Source organism: Motacilla alba, chromosome Z (assembly GCF_015832195.1).
Source record: "Motacilla alba alba isolate MOTALB_02 chromosome Z, Motacilla_alba_V1.0_pri, whole genome shotgun sequence".
NCBI lineage: Eukaryota > Metazoa > Chordata > Aves > Passeriformes > Motacillidae > Motacilla > Motacilla alba.
Genome location: NC_052046.1, coordinates 67,447,256 through 67,471,178, shown reverse-complemented (window position 1 = coordinate 67,471,178; position 23,923 = coordinate 67,447,256). Strand labels below are relative to the sequence as shown.

Genomic DNA, 23,923 nt, shown 5'->3' with positions numbered 1-23,923 from the left:
TTCATTTTTAAAATATTACTTGGCTAAAACAATGAATCTAATAGACAAGCCTGAAACAACAAAGGAATGTAACCCATTAAGAGGCCTTAGCATCTAAGCAGGAACTTTACATTTGCTGAAGACACAAAGTGGTTTAAAGCTTTCAGCTGGAATCAGGACAAAAACATTCAAAGTTCTGGAATGAATTCCTGTTTCCCTAATTAAAGTATGTAGAGCAAGTATGTGCTTGCTAAAGCAGCCATCACCATGAGGAATGTTCTAGTTGCCAACAGCTAGGTGTGCTTCTCCTCCAGGTGGAGATGCAAATGCAGGCACTCTAAACTTGGGCAGACAAGATCTCCATCTAGAGGACTTCTGATGCACAATCACTTCTATTAATTTAGCAAAAAACTTCACTTAGGCCTCTCTTTCACTGGGCACAGGCACATGCCAGTTCAGCTGAACCCAGTTCTCTTGCCAACAAAATATTCACAATGAATCTGTGGCATACAAGCATGTGGTGTTGCATTTTGTTTAAATGGTATGCTCTGTCTCACCCCTCAAAAGTGTAGGATTTATTCCAAGCTGTGATCCTCCCCTGCAGTATCATGTATCTGCAATCCCGTTGCCCCAAGTCCTATTCCATGCCCACCTTGAATCTCCCTGTGAAGCTGTGCGAGGGGGACGAGACTCTCTCTTGGCCCTTTTCTCCCTGGGCTCTCCCTCTCTCCCCTTCCTCCCCCTTTCTCCCTTCTCCCTCAGGATCCATGCTGCTCCCGGGGGTGGGACCCCCAATAAACCCTCATCTAATCAGCACCCTCAGAAGCCGTGTGGAGTCTCCCTGCCTGCCTGCCTGCTGCTACCAGAGAACACACAGCTTAGGGGCCCCTGGGGACTCCCTGGGGACCCCCAAACGAAGCACATCACAAGCAGGGGAGAAAACTGCAAGGAAAAAATAAAATACACTTTCATCTGAGGAGTACCTTGCATGGGGCAGGTGCTGGGGAGTGTCACCAAAGATGGTTCATAATCTGCAGGAAGGGGCCGTAATGACACAAGTGAATACAAAGAACGGTTTGACCTGAAAAAATAAGACAGGCATTTTAAAAGCCATCACCAGATGAATAGGAACAAATACTTCAGACATAATTTATACTGCAATCTAATACTGCTGCAGCATGGCAAATCACCAGGCTCTATTCAAGATTAGCTCTCCTCATCTACCAGATAAGCAGGAAATGAAATGTGTTAATGGACTCACCTGAACATCTGAAATATAAATGTTATGTTCAAGTATTATTGCCAAGAACATAATAATAATAGGCTGCAGGACCTCAATGTTCTTCTTGAAGTGAGGGGCCCAGAACTAAACACAGAATTTGAAGTGTGACCTCACCACTTCCCAGGAGAGGCGAAAACAACTGCCCTGGTCCTCATGACCAAAAAAAATATTTACCTGTGTGAGTGTTCCACCACCCTCACAATCAAGCATTTCTTTCCAGTGTGTAATCTACATCAATCGTCTTCAGTTTGAAGCCATTCCCCCTTTTCCTGTCACTCTAGGCCTTTGTACAAAGCCCCTCCCAGCTCCCCTGGAGCCCCCTTAGGCATTGGAAGGGGCTCTAAGGTCTCCCCCTAGCCTTCTCCAGGCTGAACACATTATGCAAATATAAATGATTCATGCTGCTTTCACAGGATTTTAGGGTAATACTCTCAGCAAATTTTCTTCAGGTTTGAAACATACACACAAATAATTCTGGCAAATTGCTTCTTTTGTTAATATAAACTAGAGCGGGGGAAAAACATCTGTTGTTATTCAAGGAAGCACTTTTACTTAACCACAGGAAGGCCTAACAACTGAACACTCCTCAGACAAAAACTACAGCCAACATACATAACCTGAAATAATCTATCAACCAAATGGGAAAAAGACCCAAGCCATTTTAACAGTGTGTTACTTCAGTAGACCTGAACAGTCATGTGCTTTAAAACTCTATCAGGAGGAAACTAAACAAAACCACATTTTACTTCTGTGCTCATTTATCACCAATAAAGAGAAATAATCACAACTTTCGTTTACTGCTCAGAAGTCTCACACAACACTGTACAGAGGGACAAGAAAAGCACTTCAGAAAGAAGCACTATTTGAACACAGACACTTCAAAGCAGTGGGGGAAATGGAGTCTAGAGAAAACTTTATGAATGGTATAACAGGAACTCCTAAGAGTAAGAAACATTTAGAAAAAAGAGATAGTTTAAACTATCTGAATAAGTAATTTAACTGTGGAAATTTCATGACTTAGGAATCAGAGCAATACAGAACACCTGTCCTAATTAGAACCAGAGAACACAAAACACTGGAGATGACACTTCACAGGGTAATTCTCTATTTGCAATAAAGGTGATTAAAAGAACTCCTCATCCTAAATTCTGAGTATAAACAGATTATATACTCACCACAAATAAATTCCAAGATCATCCACGTGTGCTGAAGCCAGAAAATCTCCTGTAGGGGACATAGTAAGGCTCACAGCTGCAGAGTCTACCAAAAAACAATCTATGAGACTATGGAGAAAAAAGAAAACCAGAGAAATTATCAGGAAGGTAAACTTGTTTATCTGCACACATCTGAAATATAGCTGAATGCGAACAGGCCACAAGAAGTATGGACATAAACCAGGGTAGCAGAAAAATCCAAATATATTATATAAACAAAGCAAGTGAACAGCACTGTGCAACATACCCCTTGTCTCTACAAAAAGTTCTAAAATCAGATAAAGCTGGTGCCTCCTTAGACATCTGGAGAATATGTGATGAAGCAGTCAACTCCTTATGCCTAACACAAAACTTTTACTGGCTGTAAATTCTGTATTTCCATTTAGCACCAGTTGCTCAGACTGGCAATTCCCACTCTCACACACTTCACGTACACCTGGTTAATACTAGCCCATAATGTTTCTAAAATAAAATATGAACTGTACAATGTGGAGTTTGATTATCTGCACCAGTTCTGGCATTACCATATCTTCAGCCTGATAAACCATTCCTTGATAATTTTTTTCATGATGGCAGAAAATTGAAAAAATACCATGTAAAAACAAAGTTAAAATACAACTATAATAACATTATAGTAACACGTTATTATGCAACTGTTTTAACAATGAGACATTTAAGTTCTGGATGATGCACTCTCTAGCAGACTTCCACTCAAGCCCAGATTGACAGCATTGCTTGTCTCTTGCTAAAATACAAATTTCAGTTACTTTAAATTTTAACTTAAAAGTTTAATTTGACAACTAGTTCACCAAGAGAAACAAAAAGAACAAACAAAGAGAACAAACAGAGAGTGTGAATAGTTTGTTCTTGTTTACAGCTCTACAGCCCTGTTCTGTTCACTAACCATAGAAAAAATATTGATGTAACTCAGAAGTTTAAAACATAAAATCTTGTGGAGATGTATTTTCTTAGCTACTGAGCACTCCTGTGATGGTTTGAGAGATCATGTCAAAAATAAAAGCCTTTTTCCCCTGGAGTGTTTTACTCCCTATGCATGTTCTTAGACAGATGCTGCAAATTTCAGGTAAGAGAAAAATCATTCATCACTTTCAATATAAAATATATAAACACTAAACCCATAAATCCCAAGCTTATATCAGATACATTTTGTACACAGTGCACAATGGTGAGAAAAATTTACTCTAGATACCTTCGCTTAGTTTCAAATCCATCTTTTTATGACAATCCTTACCTGTAACTGAGAAATTCTGTTCAATAAATGAACCACAAAGAGCTCCAAAATAAATTTAACAAGAAATTAATTTTTTCTACTTACTGAACTTAAATAATGAATAAAATTAGTTGGGGGAAGGAGGGATCAATCTACTGTAGGAAAGAAGACACACTTGTATTTTTTACACAAAAAGCTAAATGAATACTGCCTTGGGGCTGAAGACATCTACCTTTATGCTTCCTGCCGAACTGCAAAACTGCAACAATGGAAAGTATAACGTTGAGCTCACATTTAACAGATCTCCTATGCTGTTTTTTCTCAAGTGCTTCACCCATGAACAGTCAGCTCATTCCCCATTCCTCAATTTGTCTATGCAAGCTGCACAGCAGAAAGAAAAATATGCATAATACCCGGGATCCTGCTTGTAACTTTCTGTACACAAAGTCATCATTTTTTCCCACTTTTAAAAAAGCCCTACATTAAGAACATACACTAGGAAGACCTTCATTGCATTACATATGGGCAGTTAAGCATCACTGCCAAATAAAAACAGATGTCCAGCCAATAGATGTCAGGCCATTTCTTAAAGCCAGTTGGTAATTTTTGTAATGTTTGATTTTAGAAACATGTTCTCCATATTTTTATAAGAACAATATGAAAGCTGAGGCTTTAGAATACAGTTCATGAGATGTTTTCTCTATTTATGAGCCACAGAGGTAAAGCAAGCATCAAGCCTTTTATTAAAACTCGTTCCTCCTTTTCAATACACTCCTTTCACTCCTTTGCCTATAGTTATGGGAAAACCTTGCCTTTACACACTGGAAGAATAATTTAATCTAATTACATTTAATACCAGTGTTTGTCATTTACCTGCCTAGACCTCAGCTTGACCTGAATTTCAGAGACAAGAGACAAAATATTAAATTTTTTTTTACATGTAAAAGAGAACTACTGTCAGATCACTTTTAAAAACATTACAAATAGATTCTTTAAGTATTATGTTATTGAAGAAATGAAAAACAGGAGAAACTGATATTAGTTAATGCTGCAATTTTTTGTAGGCGTATTACTTTGCAAGAGAAAGAGTGTTAGAAAGATGAAGACCAGAGTGCTAATTTCCTTCCCATCCATACTGGAAAGAAGACACATAATATCCATCCTGCCCTGTTTTAGACTAGTGGCTCTCATCATACAAGAACAGGCCAATTGTTTGTTGAGATGCAATGCGCTTCTGGTAGTAAAATGAGAACTTTTACAGTATACAAAATTATTTACCAAACCATGTCAACAAAAATAATCAACCAAACTAAAACCTTTCAGTTTCAGGCACAACCACCAGAGCTGCACACTGCACAGCACTACCTTAAATTTAAAAAAAAAAATAAATCTATCTGATGTGCTGCTGAAAGAATGCACTGGCAGAACGCAAAGTTACTTCTCAGCCTGTTTTTTTTCCTGGGCTCCTCAGCTTCTTGTGTGTACTTGCCTACTTCTCAGCCAAACTTTATTCTGGGAGACGACTACTCATGGTGGATCACAAGAAAGTATTTTTGGCAGTCGCAAGTACAAACAAATGAAAAATATAACTGATGTAAAGCCATGTTGTGTTGTTAAAATGAATGTAAGTGAAAACAGGCTTCTCTTTAGAAAACCAACTGGAGCACTGCATCCAACTCTGGGGACCCCAGCACAAGACACATGAAGTTAGAGCAGCTCCAGGAAAATGACTCAAGGCCTGGAACACATTTCCTGTGAGGATAATGAGAGAGCTGTGGTGCTCTTCACCCTGGACAACAGAAGGCTCTGGGGGAGACAACCTCTCAATATTTAAAGGGAGCTTACAAGGAAGACTTAGAGAGACTTTTTAATAGGGCCTGTGGTGACAGAACAAGGGACAGCAGCTTTGAACTGAAAGGCCCTAGGTTTAGATCGGATGTAGGGCAGAATTTTCTTATGATGAGGGTGGTTGAGGCACTGGAACATGTTGCATAAACATGCAGTGCATGGCCTAGCCTTGGGGTGTTCAAGGTGAAGCTGGGGCTCTGAGTAACCCAATCTAGTGAGAAAAATTCCTTTCCACATCAAGACAGCTGGACTAGATCTTTGCTTCCAACTCCAACCACTCTTTGATCTTGTGAACACTTCAGCACATCACAGTGCAATTAATCTTAAGCAATCTCTTGCTCTTTAGATTACAGTGCTGCTTCCAGACAAAGAACAAATTCACACTCATTCACAGTACATGGAAACTCCAGGTGTCATCAACAGATCTTCAGGACAGTGTTATTCTGTAGACCCGGAAATAGACATGCATTGCTAGCACTGAACACAATTAAAATAGTGAGCAGAACTGTTTTATCATGTGCAACTTTGACTGTCACATCTGGTGAAAGATAATCAAGCCAGAAAGCCTTCTGCCATTTATCAGAAAGGGGATTATTCCTTCTACTGTATGTTTTAAAATTGACTCACCATCCAGAGGGAAGGTCCCAAGTCTTAATGGAACAGTCCATTGATGAAGTTATCAGCCAACGACCATCAGGACTGAAAGTCTAAAATAAAATAGTCAATTTAATGGCACAACCAATAAGCCAGTCCCCACAGGAGGCCCTGCCAAGATCAGACTGCTCCCTAAAACCCAGGTGAAATGGTATGGCCATAAGCCAAAACTCACAATAACACTACTGGAAGTGAAGAAAGAACAAAACTAGAAGCTTTTTAAGAACAGGCTCAAACATTAAACACAAGATGTATCTCATGGTTAGTCACAGCGCTTCAATCCTCACTTTTATGTTCACGGTGGAAACCTATTTCTAAAGTTGAGTAAGTAAAGTAAATACTATTTTAGTAGCATTTATAAATAAATTTGAAGATAAAAACTATTTCAATTAACAGTACAATGAACTATTACCTAAGATGAAAATAAGGAATTATCAATGTGCTGCATAATCTCAGATCTGTTTTCAGTTTGCTCATCTTTTTTATATACACAGCTGAGATTTCTGCATAGTTTTGCTCCTCAACACAGTTTTCATTAGTCCCAGTGCTTTGTTTTGTTTCACCCCCAAATCAGCCTGTTGTTATAGTTAAAAGTTATAATTAAATCACAAAGCACATTAAAAAATAGATGGCAATTTGACCACTTTACATTTCCAAACTAACCTGGCTAAAAGTTCTGTGGAGCTGCTGCTTTACAGTTCACAGAGTGAACATAATACCCAATGATTTAATAAATGCAGAGAAATCCACCATCTGTAAAATCTGTTAGGTACCTGGGTATGGCACCTATTACAGAAAATGAGTTAACAATTAATTACCATGTCATTAATCCGTCCATGGTGTCCTGAGAATGTCCTGACAATCTTCCTGGTTTCTATATCCAAAACACTAATAGTGAAGTCATCAAAGGCAATTCCCAGAATACCACTGCCAAGAAACAAAAACACACATAAGAAGGAATACTCAAGAGACAAAAAATAAAAACATCCTAACATTGCTCCAGGTATCTGTTATCCTAAAAATAACAAGTCTTACATTCCTTCACTCTAATAAAATGTCTTGTCATCCTCTGTCTACTATTCAGTTGTATTTCAAAGCATTAGAGGCACAAATTCTAATATATTCTAATTAAGAATACTGTTTGCCATTCTAGGTAAGTATGTTCACCAAACACTGCACACATGAAATAACTTCAGTTTCTTACCTGTCTCTGTGAAGCAGAATTCCACTTGGAGAAGAAGGAAGTTCAGTGGAATAAACCAGATCTTTCATTTTGAATTTCCAAAATTTAATTAATCCTTCACTACCAGCTGTGATTACCAGCTGGTTCAATCCATCCACAGCTACTCCTCTAATGGCCCCTTCATGTGCTGCAAGAGAAAAAAGAGTATTCTGTCAGAATTTAAACTTAGCACAGAAATCAGCTGGATACCAAATACTATTTTGTTTATCTTTGCCTGACTACAATGAATGATCAGCAAGCATATGACAATTTGAAAGCCACTTCACAAGATGTTCCAGCAGTCTAAGTTGTTTTTTTTCTCTACAGAAACCAAATGGATTTCAAGTAAATACCCAGATTACAAGTAAGAAGTGCAATTAAAGATGAGTGTTAGCTCTTATTTCTGCTTTCACTTTGGGGAACTTTTTGTGATAGTGAGATTTGAGGGATTTTTGAACCACTTAAGGAATGCCTCCAAGAGGAACTACCACTCCAGACAAAATTTACAGCTTCAGTTCAGGCACAAAGTCTGGGAGTTTTCCAAAGCTACTTCACACTGCAGAGTAAACACAAGACATAGCTACTCTAGCTTTGGATCAATTTTATTTCTTAATCTACACCTAATGCTACTGGCCAGTAAGCAGTATTAGAAAATTCATCCCACTATTAACCAATGATTTTATAAAGGGACCACTTCATGTTTGCTAAGCTAGATGGCTTCTGGAAATCCAGTAAGTCTTAAGGGCTCAGCAGGACTCTCCCTGTTTCTAAAACAAAAAAAAATCAGATCATGAGTGCCAAAAAAACATGTATGAGAGTATATGAAATATACATAAAATATATAAGTATGAAATATATATGTATGCAAATCTAAAAGGAAATGTCAGGGCACTGTCACATTACATCCTAAATTTGCAGCTGGGTAATCAAAAATAACACCATATGCAAAGAGCTGGACTTGCTTAGGACTTCAATTTTCCTTTCATTTCTAAGCAGGGGGCACAAAACAGATGGGAAAATTTATCTAGGAGACGGAACCCTATAAAACAAGAAGTCAAAAACTGAAAAAGTGACTATCTTAATAAGAGTGGAGGCCAGAGCATCTCATTTAAGTGCTATTCATTGTGAGAACTGACAATTTTGTTTTAAATAAAACCAAGGATATGCTAACATCAGAGCTGTTAAAATTATCAAGGATCCTGTCCTTTAAGTCAGGTTTCTGACTGCAGGATAGGACAGGGCAGCATAATTAGAAAAACTGAAATGCATCCCAAATTCAATTCAGAACTTACACTGAATTTTCGTGATGACAGAACATGAGGTGACTGCTGTTCTGTTATGTGCCAGTGTTTTGAAAGTTTAGGAGCTCTTACCTGTTTCTTTGCCATAATGCCCTCTGTGAATGCCAGACTGCATGTTATACACATCTACCCGTCCATTTGACATCCCAATTACAGTGAAGTTACCACATGAGGTAATGTCAACTGCCTTTCAAAGGAATAAAAAAAAAAAATCAATCAACAACACAAAGCACCTGTGAAAACAATTCTTTAGGTGTCTGCCAATTAGTGAAGTTGTTAGAAGTACACAGCATATTGGGAATACAAAACACTAACGTGTGTTTTGAGGAAACCTGCACAAAACAAACAGAATTACATCTCAGGAAAGCAGAGGAAGAAGCTCTTAAAATGAACAGTCAACATGTAATAAATATGGCAATGCATGGTTGTGACAGATAATGAAATCCTAGCTTAGTGACATCCATCAGAAGCCATAGGTAATATTATCAGCACTGCAAATGAAATAAAGATTGCCACAAATTCAGTCCTTTAGACAAACTGTAAGCATGGCAACTGCATGCCTCTTTTAATGCCCACGTTACCAATACCAAATTCAGTGAGATCACAGAGAGTTTAAATAGGAAGAAACAAAGAAACACAGTCTAGATGTCTTTGGAAAGACACAGTCCAAAGAATCTAGCTGCCAAAAGAAAACTGGGTATTTACAATTTAATTTATCTAACACCTAACTACTAAGCAAAATGTCAAAAAACTATGTATCACAAGACAGGAGCTGCATGAACCCCGAGTAAATGAGGTGTGCCACAGCAATTCCTCCTTTAAAATCTGGTAAACCTCAGCAAACATTTGTATCTCCTCCGCTGTGTGTTTGACACAATTGTGTCCAGCTCAAGTTGTAAAGGATTTTTGAGGTAATATATCCTTCTTGCAACTTGGAAATACACTTCCCTGTACTGCCAAAAAAGCCCAAAATCTTCAGCAATCTGCATTCTTAGAGTAAGTTATTCAGCACAGCATAAAGACAACTCTACATTGCTGTGACAGACTAAAGGTAAACACCAACCACCTCTCTGAGCCAGAAAGTAAGTGCATTTAACGTGAATGTCTGAGGGAAAAGAACTGCTTTTTGTAAGACCATAAGCATTACAAACCAGCTTACCTGGACACAGTGAGCTGGCAGAAAGCACTCTGCAAGCAACTAAAACACATCTAGACTGTGCTTTTTCATTCTAAGCATCATTGCTGTACCAACAGAAATTAAAATAGCACATAGTGTGAATCTGAAGAAATCTTATCCTAAATATAAACTTACTGTTGCATATATGTCAATAGGTTTGTGTTTGCTAAATTCTTCTGGTCTCAGTTTGTGAGCTCCCATGGAGGTTTTCTGATAGTTCCAGGTTGTACAGGTTATATACCCCTGATGGCAGGCAACAATACCATCCCAGTCACTCTGATGTGCCACCTCTGCAAAGTAACACAGAGTCCTTTTAGAAACAGTAATTCTAAAGTCAAACTTCAGCTCTCCTGATATTTTAAAGTACCTTTAGACAGAACAGCTCATATTTGGTATTCTTGCTGCACACTCAAAAGTCTACCACTCAGTAATACCACTGGGCAAACAGCTGTACATGTGTAGTGCAAATAAAATGTTAACATAAAACCTCAATTATTGTTTTGTATGTTACGTTTTATGTCTTTGCATATTTTAACCTCTGCAGTTTGAAATGCATATTTTGATGTAAATGTTTCAAAGTGGTTTAAATGGTTTAGACTGCTTAATCTGTACACATTTCCAGCTGAGTGTCTTTAACTTTTTCTTCAGATGTTGAAGCAGCAGAAGCCAACAGATAATGTCAGGTTTAAGAGCTAAATCTGCTTCACATAGCAAAATACTTCTTTTGCCTTTTCAGGAAAATTTTTATCAAAAGCTCAGTATCCAAACTTTGTAATCAGATTTGATATATGGGGATCTAAATAATGAGCAAGTTTGATTTTTTTCCTGAAATTGAAAAAAATGGAGAGCTTGAAACTAGGTATTTCTAGAACTTCAAAGATTAAAACAAGATACAAAATGGTTCACTTAACTGAACAAAGAGAACAAAGAAACAACTCTAATATGTACTTAAATAAGTGGAGATTTTAGGTCCTCAAACACAGGCCGCTCTAATACTAATTTTTAAATTAATTAATTTTAAATATAAATCTTAAAAATATACACACATACTTGCAACAAGAGTGTACAGACAGTCTATACCACAAAAGTCAGATGGCTCCACAAAACTGTAAATCCAGATTTTTCAACATAGGAAATAAAACATCCTCAGAAGAGAAAATACCTACACTATTGACAAAAGAGATTTCAAGTCTGAAGAGGAGGTCATTAATTCAAAGAAGCACATTTTGATGAAGCAAAGATAATTGTAATTCTGCCTAAAGAAGTTAGATTCATTATTTGCATACTGAATTACAAATGAACGGATTAGTTGAAATTCAGCTTTAAAAAATTACTCAAATAAGAGAACTGAGGACTCAAAATCAACTGTAAGTGTAACTAAGACTTCCTCAGCTGACAAAGATCATCCTCCGCCTAGCTGCTGATTCTGCAGCCTAGAGTAACATACAAATCTGTAGATTTTGGTTTCCATGCAGGAGATTTTCAAGCCAAGAGCAGATAAGGATGTTTTAACATAAAATTATCTTTTTGAGATATTGGAGTTTATGAAGTCAAATGCAATTTTTAACTGTCACTCAGTGGCTCATGAAAGGCCACAGAATAATCTAGACATAGCATGTGCTTCCAAAAACAATAGTGTTTTGATGGTTAAAAACTGAAGTTAAAACATGAAGATAATATATTCACATTTAGTTTGTAACCTATGTCAAAGACCACTCACCTGAAGCAAAGGCTGTAATGGGTGGAAGTGCCATTGTATCCAGCTTAAGGCCTTTCTTTTTTGATTTCTTTTTATTAATTGAACCTTAAAAATAAACATTAAGGGTCTTAGCCTCATTGTCAGAATTGAGAATAATGGCTTAAAAGGGACTGTTAACAAAATGCAAAGCTCATTTTAAATTTAGAAACATTTGGCTTAAATAAACACATTCCTGTTCCCTAGGTTTGTAGCGCTAAGAAGACTAATAGTTTCTGTTAAAATTCATGCAATGCTGAGCAAATCACCAGCCTTTTACATTCACAGCTGTGAATTCACTACTCAATCTACTTGTTCCAGGATCTTGTGCTGAAATTGGGAGGCAAAGGTTCCCTCATCACAGCTGAAAACATGGTCTTATAGACATGACTATATAAAGCAATAAACAGCACTCAGACCTTTCAGGAACCAAAGAATCTTGAATTTCAAATTAATGGCCAAATTCATTTTTATGCATCTTTTTAAACAGGTCAAAATACATATATAACAATGTGGACAGACAGTTAAAACTAAGAATTACTTTAATCTTTCTGATCCTTGCTCTCCCAAATGAAAGTGTTCCTTAACCATAGCATGATGTGCAAGATGTGTTTAAGTCAAATTCTACAATGAGTCAAAGGAACTCAAGAAGTAAGAATTGGCTAATAACTTAGTCAATTAAACAGACTGGAAACAGGGTAAAAAGCTGCAATTACATATGATGAAATGGCAGCTACTGTTTTACACATTTCTAATACAAACATCATGCACACTGTTTCCCACAGTGAAGTAACATACACTGTCAGGATCAGAAATCTCTTTTTTAAAGTACAATCAAATATGAGAGTACACTTATTGCAGGAAGGACTGAGTTTGAAGAATAACTGAGGTGATTAGCTTTTACAGAACAGCTGAAGTGAAAATAAGGTCTGACTGATGTTTACATAAATGCTTTTCTGGCCTTCTTTTCACCCGTGTTTGTACTTTGACTGAGATACTTACCACGTCCTAAACTTTTATTGAACTTTTCATGCACAGTTGAAAAAGATTGCAGTGTTCCATCTTGACCTAAGAAAATATTAGCACAAAGCAGTGAAGGGCAAAAATCAACTTTACTCATAAGCTATTTTAGCAAGTAAGAGGTAAGCAATAAGCAGCTTCAAACACTGTAATAAGATATTTACTAAAAATTCTGGTCCAAGAATAAATACAAGATACACTCTAAGTGGCAGAACTAATGGAGCCTAATTTTCTGTGGCCTACATCCCATTCCTACAACTCTGCCCCACACATTATCAGAATGATCCCTCTTCACAAACATCTTTTCTATGTTCCTCTGATTCTGTAATGTCTGTGACATTAAATGAAATTTTATGAAGTTAATTTGAGGAGATGCCTCTTCTAAGGAAACCAGCAGCCCTTGAAAGGCAACCCTAATTCACTTCTGCTGCACAAAGTTTGACCACTGTTTCAGAAGGGAGTGTAGAGTGTTAGTCTCTCTGCACTGCAGATACCTCAGATCTCAAAGGTTAAGACCCTTTTCATTGTAAAGGTTGTGCCCTCACCAATGAAAAAGCAAATGTGAAGATTTGTTAAGCAACACTTGATTGAGACTGTGGTTTGTCTGGGAAGCTGAAATACAGACAATAACTCATTACATGAATGCAAGTCACTGGCTGGATGCCCACCAAGAGATTTTAGTACAGGTAGTGTACTGTTTTCAAAAGTAGCCCATACAGACAATTACTTAATAGTAATTGGAGACGAAGTGGCAAGTCTCTACCATGCTATCACCTAAGTGGTCTGGGGTAAAACATGGTCTGTTCTATCACTTCACTCTCCTAACAAGTCTTTTTAAAATGCTAGTTTCTAAGGAAGAGTAGTCACTTATGCATTTTTACACTTTGAGATTAATATCTCAGCAAAAAGCAACCTTGAAAATATATATTACAGATACAAGTATGCTGCAATATTACAAAGACAGTGTAAGCCACAAAGCTTGATCAAACTAGTGGAAAAAACTGTTACTAAAAATTAGTTACTAAATGCATTATGCTGCCTATTTTTCCCCTGCCACTACCAAATTTTTTGACTTGTTACAGGTTTCATTCTGACCAGCTAATACTTACTCAGAAGATAACAAAACCATTTTTATTCATCAACTATATACCATTTTTATTCATCAAATATATAAATATGGATGATAAAAGCATCTCCTTTGCTATTATGCTCTCAAATACCCTTCAGCTTGCTTATACCTTACTCTAGAGAAACACTAGTTTCCTACTAGAGTAGGAAAACCCTAGTTAAAGACTTTGTTACAGTAATAAATTACACTGTTTATGTTAGCTACTTACTCTGTTTCATAAACACATTATACAACACTTGAAATATAATCTAGTGTATTAATAAAAACAAAGACACTTAGCTCTGCATGTTTTCTTCATCACAGCAAGAAACCAGACTGAAGAAGAATGGAGTTTCATACCTGCACTAAGAATTTGCTCTCCATTTTGCCCATGATATCTGATTTTTGTTGGTGGTGCGCTGTGTCCCATTCGGCTTCTCAGTACACGACCTGTACCACCAGGCCCATCAAAAATCCAAACCTGCACCCCAAAATAAGCAGAAAAAAACAGGCTGATAAACACTGCCTTGCCAATAATTGCACCTCTTGCCAGCAGAACATGTTCATCTGGGAGCTGGTGCAGCCAGCTTGACACACTGTCTTTCAGCCTTAACCCTAAAACTTTGGCAGCTTCCATCACATCACCTTATTTGTTTCCTGCTGTTCATTCTGCCCTTCCACTGCATGTCCTAGTGGCATCAGAGGACATGCAGCATAAAGGACTTTTATCAGCAGCAACTGCTTATGATCCAAAACATTATCAAAATGGATCAAGATTTAAGAGAATACTGGGATATAAAGCGTGGTTCTGGAAATGTGGATCCAAAGATTTGTTCTTCAAGGGTACTACAAAGCAGTAAATGAAGCAATGACAACACAGCAGCAAATCTTTAAACTACAGATCACTACAGTCCAACTGAGACCAGCAACTTGGGTTTTGTTGTATTGGTTTCAGAGAGCAGCAGAGATTGTAACTCAAACTCACCCGTAGAGCATTATCAGCACCATTAGTAATAAGAAGTGGCTCTCCAGGGACAAATGTCATGCCAGCTATTGCTGTGGAATGGGCATCTTGCATCTGACACATTAGTTTCTTCTCTTCTAGATCCCACAAAGCAATGTGTCCCACTGGGCTACCAGCTGCCATTACTGGGTGTCCATCTGCTCAAAAAAAAAAAAAGTTCAAAAGGTCTGCTTATTGTCATTCATGCTTATTGTCAGCTTATCTTTGCTGTCTTGTAACATCTTAAAACTGATGCTAGACAACAAAGAAAAAGAAATCTCAAGCTGATGACATTGCAGCAACTCTATCTGAAAAGAAACAAAACTCACTGATTAAAAAAATATGACATTTTCATATCAGAGAACAATAAAATCTCTAAGTCCAGCATTAAGATCTAGAGATTTTGCTTGAAAACACAATAGGCATTGACACAAACAGGCTCTCTTTCTACTTCTCACAAGTCTTTCCACAATTTTCTCCAGTAGTATTCTTCCTCAACAGGGTCTGTGCTCAATCTGTTTTCTGTTAAGATTTGCAAGATCATTCAAATGAGAGATTAGATTCAGTATCAACAGTTCTCTAGGCAGGATCAACATTAAAGTAACTAGCTTTAATAATTAGGACATGTGTGTTAGACAAGAAAAAGCTGTGAATAAAAGTCAAGATTCACCTGTAACATCCATTCAGTATTCACCCAACTACTAACATTCTAACACTGGGGGGGAAAGACACGGCTGAGCAGTAGGTATGGACACTAAAGCAGCATGTACTGATTACAATACCTCTGACAATTGCGTACTGCGTTAGCTCTTGGCACACTGTCAACAAAACTTTTATTTTCAAGTATACTGTGTACCACTTTCTATGCAATAAGAACACAAGAAAACGCTATAAAACAGCATGATGAAAATGCATGATCTCACTTATTGCTACCTCTTCTAGACCACCTTCAGCCTTTGAAAACGGAAACTCTCAGCACAAATTTGATTCTGAAATGTTTTATCACAAACTGTTTTCCTCTGTTTCATTAGTGTTAGTGCTTTCATATATATTTTCACTAAAAACACTAGGACTTACCTGTACGAAAAGATATTGCTGTGATGGGACCCCAGTCCTGTTGAAATTTCATCAGAGTTTCATCGAACTTAATATTATGTACAATGATATGACCAGATACAAGGCCGACAGCAACAACATCCACTGCTGGAGCCTGCAAGAAATGAAAAAAAATTTTGTTTCCAAAAGCTGGGACTACTTTGAAAAACAGAGCTTTTGCGAGTTTTATCCTAGACATCTCTGACCATTTCCACCAGCTGTCATCGATGCTACTGGTAAGTTTTAACTTACTTTTATATCTAAAAAAATATAGCAAATACTTTTACTGAATCAACAAAATCAACACTTTATCAAACTCCAAAGCAAAACAAATTTGGCAAAAAACTACCAGTGTCATGAAGCTTCATGATACACATCCATCTTGAAAACTGTGACTTCATTACACGATTCAGTGAAGACTACAGATATGATGAACACAAAACAATAAGATGACAGATAAGATGCCAAAAGCAACAGAACTAGGAATAGAGGAAGAGCAGATAATAAACCTTCAATCAAGAGAGGTTACTACAACTACCTGGAAGAATACATGCCATCTTTACTGATGTCATTTTAAACAACAATATTTTGCCTGATGTTCTCAACCAGTTACATATGAAAATAAAAGATAACAAAAAATACTAACTTGTTCAAGAGTTGTGACTGCTAAGCCCCATCCTGGAAAGGAGTACAAGAGTTTGCTGTAAAAAACCAAAAAAACCATAAATCAATTAACCCTTGGGGATTTTCCATGACACAGTGGTTGCTTTATATGTACTTATACAGAAAAGTACATCAGCTTCCTGTTCTTACAAGTCAGATAAAAGGCAAAACAAAAGCCTGTGATACTAAGAAGTAAGGTTAAAAATAAAACTTATGGCTAAATATTATTGAAAAGGCAGTGTTGTGTATTAATATCACAACAGTGACATAACCATATGGAATGAACGTATAAAAAAAAAGAAATATCCGTGATATCATGGCAAGCTGAGTTAGGAGAAAGAGACACTGATTTATGCAAGTTGACTTAACATGTGTTTGCAGTACAAACATTAACATGCAATGAAGCTCACTGTACCTGTAACTTCCATGATTTACAAAAGCAGCTGCTCATGGTGGGAATGAAATACTGACATTATGGATGATGATCTACTGGGACATGCTCAGAGACAACTGCATGCCTATGCATCTCTTATCTGAATATAAGGCTCAAATGCTACTAATTACCTCTACTCTATCTGCCAGCACTTCCTTGGACCCACAACAACCAAAAAAGTCAAGCTTGGGAGATGGGAGGCAGTAGGCCTGAACATGTTTTTACTATTATTTCAAAAGCTTTCATGTGAAAGCTATGTGATTCCAAGAAATTAAAAAAAAAAAAATTCCTGAACAAACCCTGACATTTTGCAAGGAGATCACTCTTACAACAAACAACCTGAAAGGCATCAGCATTCAGGGAGCAGCAGCATTCCTTGTTCCTGGAAATATACCAACTGAAAATCTGTGCCAAGAGTCAGTAAAAGAGTCCACACTTAACAGTATCACTTGTTGCCTATCAAACTACTTGGAGCATGAAGCATAGCCAAAGTATCAAGAATCTTACTTGGATCTTATATTCCATAGCTGCAAGGTTCCTTGTTCACTCCCAAGGAGAATTTTATTCAGGTAAGTGCTGGGATGCAGAAGTGCAGAAATTGCAAAAGTGGCTTTATCAAAATCTATCTGAAGATACTCTTCTGCAAAAACAGCAAGAAACAGTGTTAGTGTGGCTACCCCTACAAATCTGCAGGCTTGTTTTCCCTTTGCAAATGTAAAAGCAGGATAGATGTTTAACTCCTCAAATTCTGCAACTGGTTTTTCTTACATTAAAGGATAAGCTAATGTGTAACAGAAGAGGCTAAACTTCTTTACAATGTAAACATCTGTTGGCTTGAAGGTGTATTTTTTCCTTGTAAGTCTATCCAGTACAATTATACTGGCAATACCATATCTTTATCTGATTTATATCTTTCTGAGGGATTCCTGCTCCTGCCTGAGCAAAACACCTCATCTGATTAGCATGCCTTTTGTTTGTTATAGCAACTCCAAATCTCTAAAGCCTGGTTACAGACACTTTGGACACGCAGAGAATAACACTGCACGCAGACAGTAACACTGGTCACACCAATGCTTTCTAAAGAAACATGTTTGGGGCACTGAAGCACAATTTCACAAAGCACTAGTCAACGGCATGAGAAGATGCTGACACACACAAAAAGATTATTCATTAGAATTTAGTCGTAACAGTCTGGTAGAAATCAAGGAATTACAAGAATTAGAAATAATGCCAAAGCTGCTCTATCACAGCCTTTACGAGAAAATGGAACACTAAAATGTAATTTTCGTATAATCATTCTCTCTTTTACATCTACACAGAATCTTACTGAGCCTGGTAGAGCATCCATGGTAGAGTATCCATTCATGAACTATTACTGCAGGATTAGGACTTCAGATCACAAATGATCGTGCTACCTAGTTGAAGAACTTTCTTTTTTAAGAATACATTGCTTCTGAATGTGTGCATTTAAAAAAAAACCCTTCTTCTTAAATTACTGAATGTCTAACAATGCTATTCTATAAAGCAGCAACAAAAATAAAATGTCTCACCTTCTGACTGTATATTCCAAACAATAAGAACGTTATCCACATCCACAGAGATGACATGATCACCAAAAGGCTGTATAAGGTGTATCCTTGCCTTGTGGCCTTCATAGGTATGAACCACCTATAATTTCAAAACAGAAATGCTTCTAATAAGCTGTTAAGGTAGAATATCGTGTTAACATAATACTTGAGGACAGCTAAAAGATGTCAGCAACAAGTTCAAATAAAATTCATGGAAAGGCTACACAACTTGAAATGAAAAAGTGTAATTATCTCTCTGCAGGAGAGATAATTGTATCTGATATTTAAACCTGTTCACAAAAAATATGCTACCTAATTTTTTTAAATTATTTATTTTCAAGTAATTTAGCTTACACGGATTGATGATTTTTTAAATCTTTAAATAGTTATTTAATTATTCTAATTAATATGCAAAACAGAGTTCAGTATTATGGAATTTGCTCCTACATTTTTTCGGTTTAAGCTTTTAACTCCTCATTTTACAGCTTGCTTCCCTAAAACTGAAGGTATCAAACAGCTACAGAAATAGGCATTCATAGAAAATTAACTGCCTTGATACCACAGACACTACACAACTGTTTTGTACTACTGAGTAATAAGTAAGTTAATAGAAACCTCTTTGTTCCTGGCAAAAGCATGGAGAATATTGTCGTATGAAGCAAATATCAGCATGCGATCTGCTGCCAAACATGTGATGTCCTGCGGCAGAGTGTTACCTGTTGATCAAACAAAAGAGAAGTTAAATGAGTTTCAGGTTCCTAGCAAGACAGAAAGCTTGACAGTGTATTTCTTTGGCATGGTGACCCACAAAGAAAGCCCTCTGTTCGATCATGTTAAATTTTAGAGAAATACACATACTTCAGAAGAATGCAAATATTACTCCAAAATATTACACCAGTAACAACATCATAAGTAAGATAAGATTGGAAGAACTTAAGGTCATTATTTTGAAAAACACTTCATAATAAATTAGTGAACTATCTCTATAAGTAAAGGTACATTTAGCTTTGTGAGGGCTGGAAACACAGATAATAAATCAAAGTCAGCAAACAAATTAGCAATGCTTATTGCTAGGTTAGGTTAACCTAACTTAACTATTAGGTTAAGTTATCCTGCAGGCCTGGGAATTAGTGACCCACTTCTGCACCTATCTCCTGATCACACTGAGAATTTAATGCTCTAAGAATACATCTCATTCCCTACCTCATGACTAGCTCAGAAAGAGTATCTAATATTGGGGTATTTACTTTACTAGCCCAAAAGGTAAAAGAATCAAAGTTCCAGACCACACTGAGAAACTGCTGGTGCGGTCCCAAAAAGTAGGGAAAAAAAATACTATAGGGAATATTACTCTCAATCCAAGGAAATATAAATATGTAAATTACTAAAGCACTTTACATTTCTGCGGAGAAATACCAGGTCAAAAATCACTGTGGGAGTGCAACTATGATACAAACTAGCATGATCACACAGCATTCTTTCTCACAAAGATGCTTTGTACTGTGAACTGTTAGCAGGCACAAAGAAAACGGCACCCTCTGCTGCACTGCAGCACAGCTTCAAAAGGAGGAACTAAAATAAGAAGATAAAATAAAGTTGCACGCCATGAGGTTTCATTTGTTTGACCATATCTTCCCACAGCACCTCTGAAGTGACTCAGGCTTACAACCAGGTTACAGACACCTGGTACTCCACAGGAGCTGCATGCAAGGCTGCTTAGGCTAAGACAGTTTTAGGCAGATCCAAGTTAAAAAGTTCAGGGCATCAATCACATAACATCAACAAACCAACAGCACCATAAAAAAAAGAGGCACAGCATTCACTTTTTTCAATTTTGTATGTAAACATCTCAATTTCTCAAAAAGCTTAGATGATTACATATATAAGAAGATGTAGACCACTGTGGAATAGAATATGCAATGTTTTTATGATTTTGCAAGATGAAAAAGTTAATGTGTTTACAGCTTTAAAAATGCATAGCTGATAATCTAAATCTAGTCCTGGTTGTGTGACATTTATTCTCAAATTTACAGGTGCTCTATTAATAGAAAATATTTTATATATGACATCTCTGTCAAAACTTTGTGGTACACAGAAGTAAAGCCCCTACTTTTCAAGACAGAGTGCATCCCTCTGAATCATTTAAGTGTCAAGTGAAAGGGAGCTTTGGAAATCAACTGGTTCAACATGCCACCAGCTCCTCACAAAGTTTATCACCAGTACTAGACTGGGTTAGCTGCAGCTGTGCCCAGCTGAGTCTTGAACACTTCTGTGGAAGGAGTTCTCCTCAACGTCTACACTGTACCACAGTTACCTCTTTGGGTAACTGTGGTTACCCGAAGAGGTAATTTTTCCTACCCTCCACTGTGACCCTCTCAGACTGCAATCTGTGGGTGTTGCCCCTTTTGCTTCTCTGTCTACCACTACTACCATCAGCACAAATCCAGCCCCACCACACTCCTGCCCTTCAGGCACCCTCTGGGTCACCCTGAATCTTGCCCTTTTTAGCACTAAGCAGATCCAGTTACTCCAATGTCTCTTTTCATGCTGCTGCTGTAGGCCCTGACACTCTCCTGCAGGAGAAAGGGGAGCTGTTGAAGGGACAGAACCACACTAACAGTGTGCTGCAGTCCAGGCATGGCCCCACCAGCATGAGGTGCAGGGGGAGAACAGCTTTGCCTGATCTGCTGAATGCATTCCTAACGAGGCTTGATACACAGCCTGCCTCACTCACAATTACTGTGTTTTTGGTCCACATTCAGCCTGGCACCAGCACAGCTCCAGCTTCTTCCCAGCAGGATGCCATGAGCCAGTCAGTTCCTAGCTTGCTCTGTCCCAGGTGCAGCAGGATTCTGCACTCATCCTCTCTGGACTTGGCAAGGCTCCTGTTGGCCCACTATTCATGTTATGCAACTGCTCCCTGGATCAAAACTTTGCCATTCTGGGTGTCAGCTACTCCTCCTAAAACAGCATCCTCTGCAAGCTTATCCTAGGGGTGCACACTGCCTCATCACCCTGGCTGCTGGGGATGGTGTTGAAGAATGTGGGCCCTGCTGCTGACACCCAGAGTCCTCTGCCACCAAAGACCAAGTGAATGTCAAGCCATCAATTCATATCCTTTGTATCCACCAGTACAACCAACTCCTGACACTCCCTGAAGGCATCCACATCTATTTTCTTTACGTAAGTATCTTCCTCCTATAAGAGTCTTCTAATAATTACCAAAACAACAAAAACAACTGAAATTAATTCAATAAATTAATAATTAAGTTTTACTCACTGCAATCCTTATGGCTTAGAGGTGTTTTTGGAAGAACAAGATGGTAAGAACAGAAGGTTCAAAAGGTATGTCTCTAAGAAAACTGTTTCAACAGCAGTCTTATTTCCAAACTGGTATTTTAGATTTCTGAGACTCCTTTTAATATATTTCAGTGTAAATATTAGTAAGTACAATTTATTTTCTTGTTTTTTAGTTGAAAATGAAGTGCAGATGTGAGACATGTTAAAAAAAAAAAACCACAACAAAATAAGAGGAATTAATAATTTATGAATACTTACTCACAGCAACAATACCAAGCCTCTTCACCTGCAATGAAAATGTTAAAAAGGCATTGTTAGTGATTGGTTGCAACAAATTTGGTACAAACAAATTAAAAATTCTAGGAATTAACCTAGATCAGACAATGAATTTGATACTTCACAAACCAGGAAGATTATTCATCACAGTTTAGAACACTACTGAAAAACACACAGGCAGCAGGTCAAAAGGAATGCATTTCAATGCATTTGCCAAAAGACAAATACTCACCAACAGTAAGTTGCGCTTCCTGATGTATTTTACCCTAATGCACAGGAAACTTAAGTACATATTTAGACACTTTGAGGAGCTTGAGTACCTTAGTTTCCGCATCATCTCTGCTTCTACCTTATTTTCACTTCAACCACCCAGTATTCTAATTTTATCTCTGTTCACAGAGATTTTGCTTTAGTTGCAAACACCCAGCCATCTCTGCTCAGTGATGATCACTACTCTACTTCAAAGGCTGTGAAGACTGGCAGGAGTGAACGCTAAAAGGCGCCACAGAAGCACAGGTGGATCCCTGATGTCTGCGCTCTGGTGTTCACTGTACTCAGCTCAGTTCTGTGTACTGTTTGCTATACAGTGAAAATGCTTTGACTGAGCCCAAGGAAGTCACTGAGTCTCCCTCTTTTGAGGCATTCCAAACCCACCTAGACAGGTTCCTCTGTAACCTGCTCTAGGTGACCCATCCTTGGCAGGGGGGTTGTCTGGATGATCTCCAGAAGCCCCTTCCAACCTTAAGTGGTTTAGGATTCTACGCCGCAAAAAAACGAGTCCGTTCCACAGGTTTTCATCTTGCTGAACTCAACTGTGCTAATCCGTTTTCATATAGCAGTTTTAATAGGATCTGCCCCCCGCCCCTAAAAGGTAACCCTCAAACGCTAAACCAGAGCGGGTAAGCTTTGATTTATCCTGTAATGAAGGAAAATCTTCAGTACCTGGGCGCTCCCGACGAATGGGTTGTGCCGCATCGGCGAGCGCTGCCCACACGGCTGCAAGCTCATTCCCGGCCCGTTCGGCCGGCAGCCTCCCTCCTTCCCTCTTTCCCTCCCTCCCTCCCTCCCTCCCTCCCGGCCACCGCCGTCTGCAGAGGAGCGGCGCCGCAGCCCCGCACACGCTCCCGCATCATGACGGCGAGGGCTGAGGAAGAGGCGGATCTCCCTGCACGGCCCCGGCCTCCCCACGGGAGCGGGAAGGATGCCAGGAAAAAGGAGCGGGGACCGGGACGCCGCGTACTCACATTGTAGGTGTGGACGCTGCGCCCGACGGCGGCGGCCAGGTAGAACTCGCGGTGGCGGCCGTGGTAGCGCAGGACGTGCGGGACGTGCCCGCTGAACTGGCCGAGCACCCGGAACGGGGCGAAGAGCCCCGCGCTCTCCCGCGCCATCGCTCCGCACGTGTCCGCCTCCGTGTCCGCATCCGCCCGCCCTCCCGCAGGAAGCGCCCGCCCGCTTCCGCCGCCCCGCCCCGCCCCGCCGTGCGCCGCCGAAACCGGCCCCGCGCCCGCCCCGCGCCCGCCCCCGCTGGAGCCGCGGCCCCGCTCCGCACGCCGCGCACGGGCGCGATGCCGCCGGGTTGCGCGGGGTAGCGGCAGCCGCGAACTCTGCCGCAAGCACTCCACGCAGCCGCGACTGTGCGGTTGGGTTTTTTTTTTTTTGTTTTCTGGTTGTTTTGGGGTTTTTTGTTTTTTTTTTTTTTTTTTTATTCTTCATTTTTGTATCCCCTTTTATTCTTCATTTCGTTATCCCCTTTGCCCTCGCAAAGCACCAGGTCCGGTTGCGGGTGGCCCCGCCTCAGAGGCGGCAGCGGG

General features: G+C 38.9%; 1 protein-coding gene across 1 annotated transcript in view; it reads right to left on the bottom strand.

Annotated features, from left to right (window-relative positions):
* The window catches only part of WDR36 (WD repeat domain 36), a 33,191-nt gene extending 9,625 nt beyond the window's left edge, over positions 1–23,566 (bottom strand). The window contains exons 1-18 of the mRNA XM_038124843.1: positions 23,354–23,566; positions 22,092–22,119; positions 19,149–19,249; positions 18,516–18,633; positions 17,473–17,605; positions 16,516–16,570; positions 15,852–15,984; positions 14,757–14,932; positions 14,132–14,252; positions 12,646–12,711; positions 11,629–11,712; positions 10,044–10,198; positions 8,804–8,918; positions 7,413–7,578; positions 7,027–7,135; positions 6,182–6,261; positions 2,437–2,544; positions 963–1,060 (exon numbers count right to left, since the gene is read on the bottom strand). Of these exons, the coding sequence (XP_037980771.1) occupies positions 963–1,060; positions 2,437–2,544; positions 6,182–6,261; positions 7,027–7,135; positions 7,413–7,578; positions 8,804–8,918; positions 10,044–10,198; positions 11,629–11,712; positions 12,646–12,711; positions 14,132–14,252; positions 14,757–14,932; positions 15,852–15,984; positions 16,516–16,570; positions 17,473–17,605; positions 18,516–18,633; positions 19,149–19,249; positions 22,092–22,119; positions 23,354–23,500 (1,993 nt within the window). The 5' untranslated portion in view covers positions 23,501–23,566. The remainder of the gene's footprint in view (positions 1–962; positions 1,061–2,436; positions 2,545–6,181; positions 6,262–7,026; positions 7,136–7,412; positions 7,579–8,803; positions 8,919–10,043; positions 10,199–11,628; positions 11,713–12,645; positions 12,712–14,131; positions 14,253–14,756; positions 14,933–15,851; positions 15,985–16,515; positions 16,571–17,472; positions 17,606–18,515; positions 18,634–19,148; positions 19,250–22,091; positions 22,120–23,353) is intronic.
* Between the last annotated feature and the right edge of the window lie 357 nt (positions 23,567–23,923).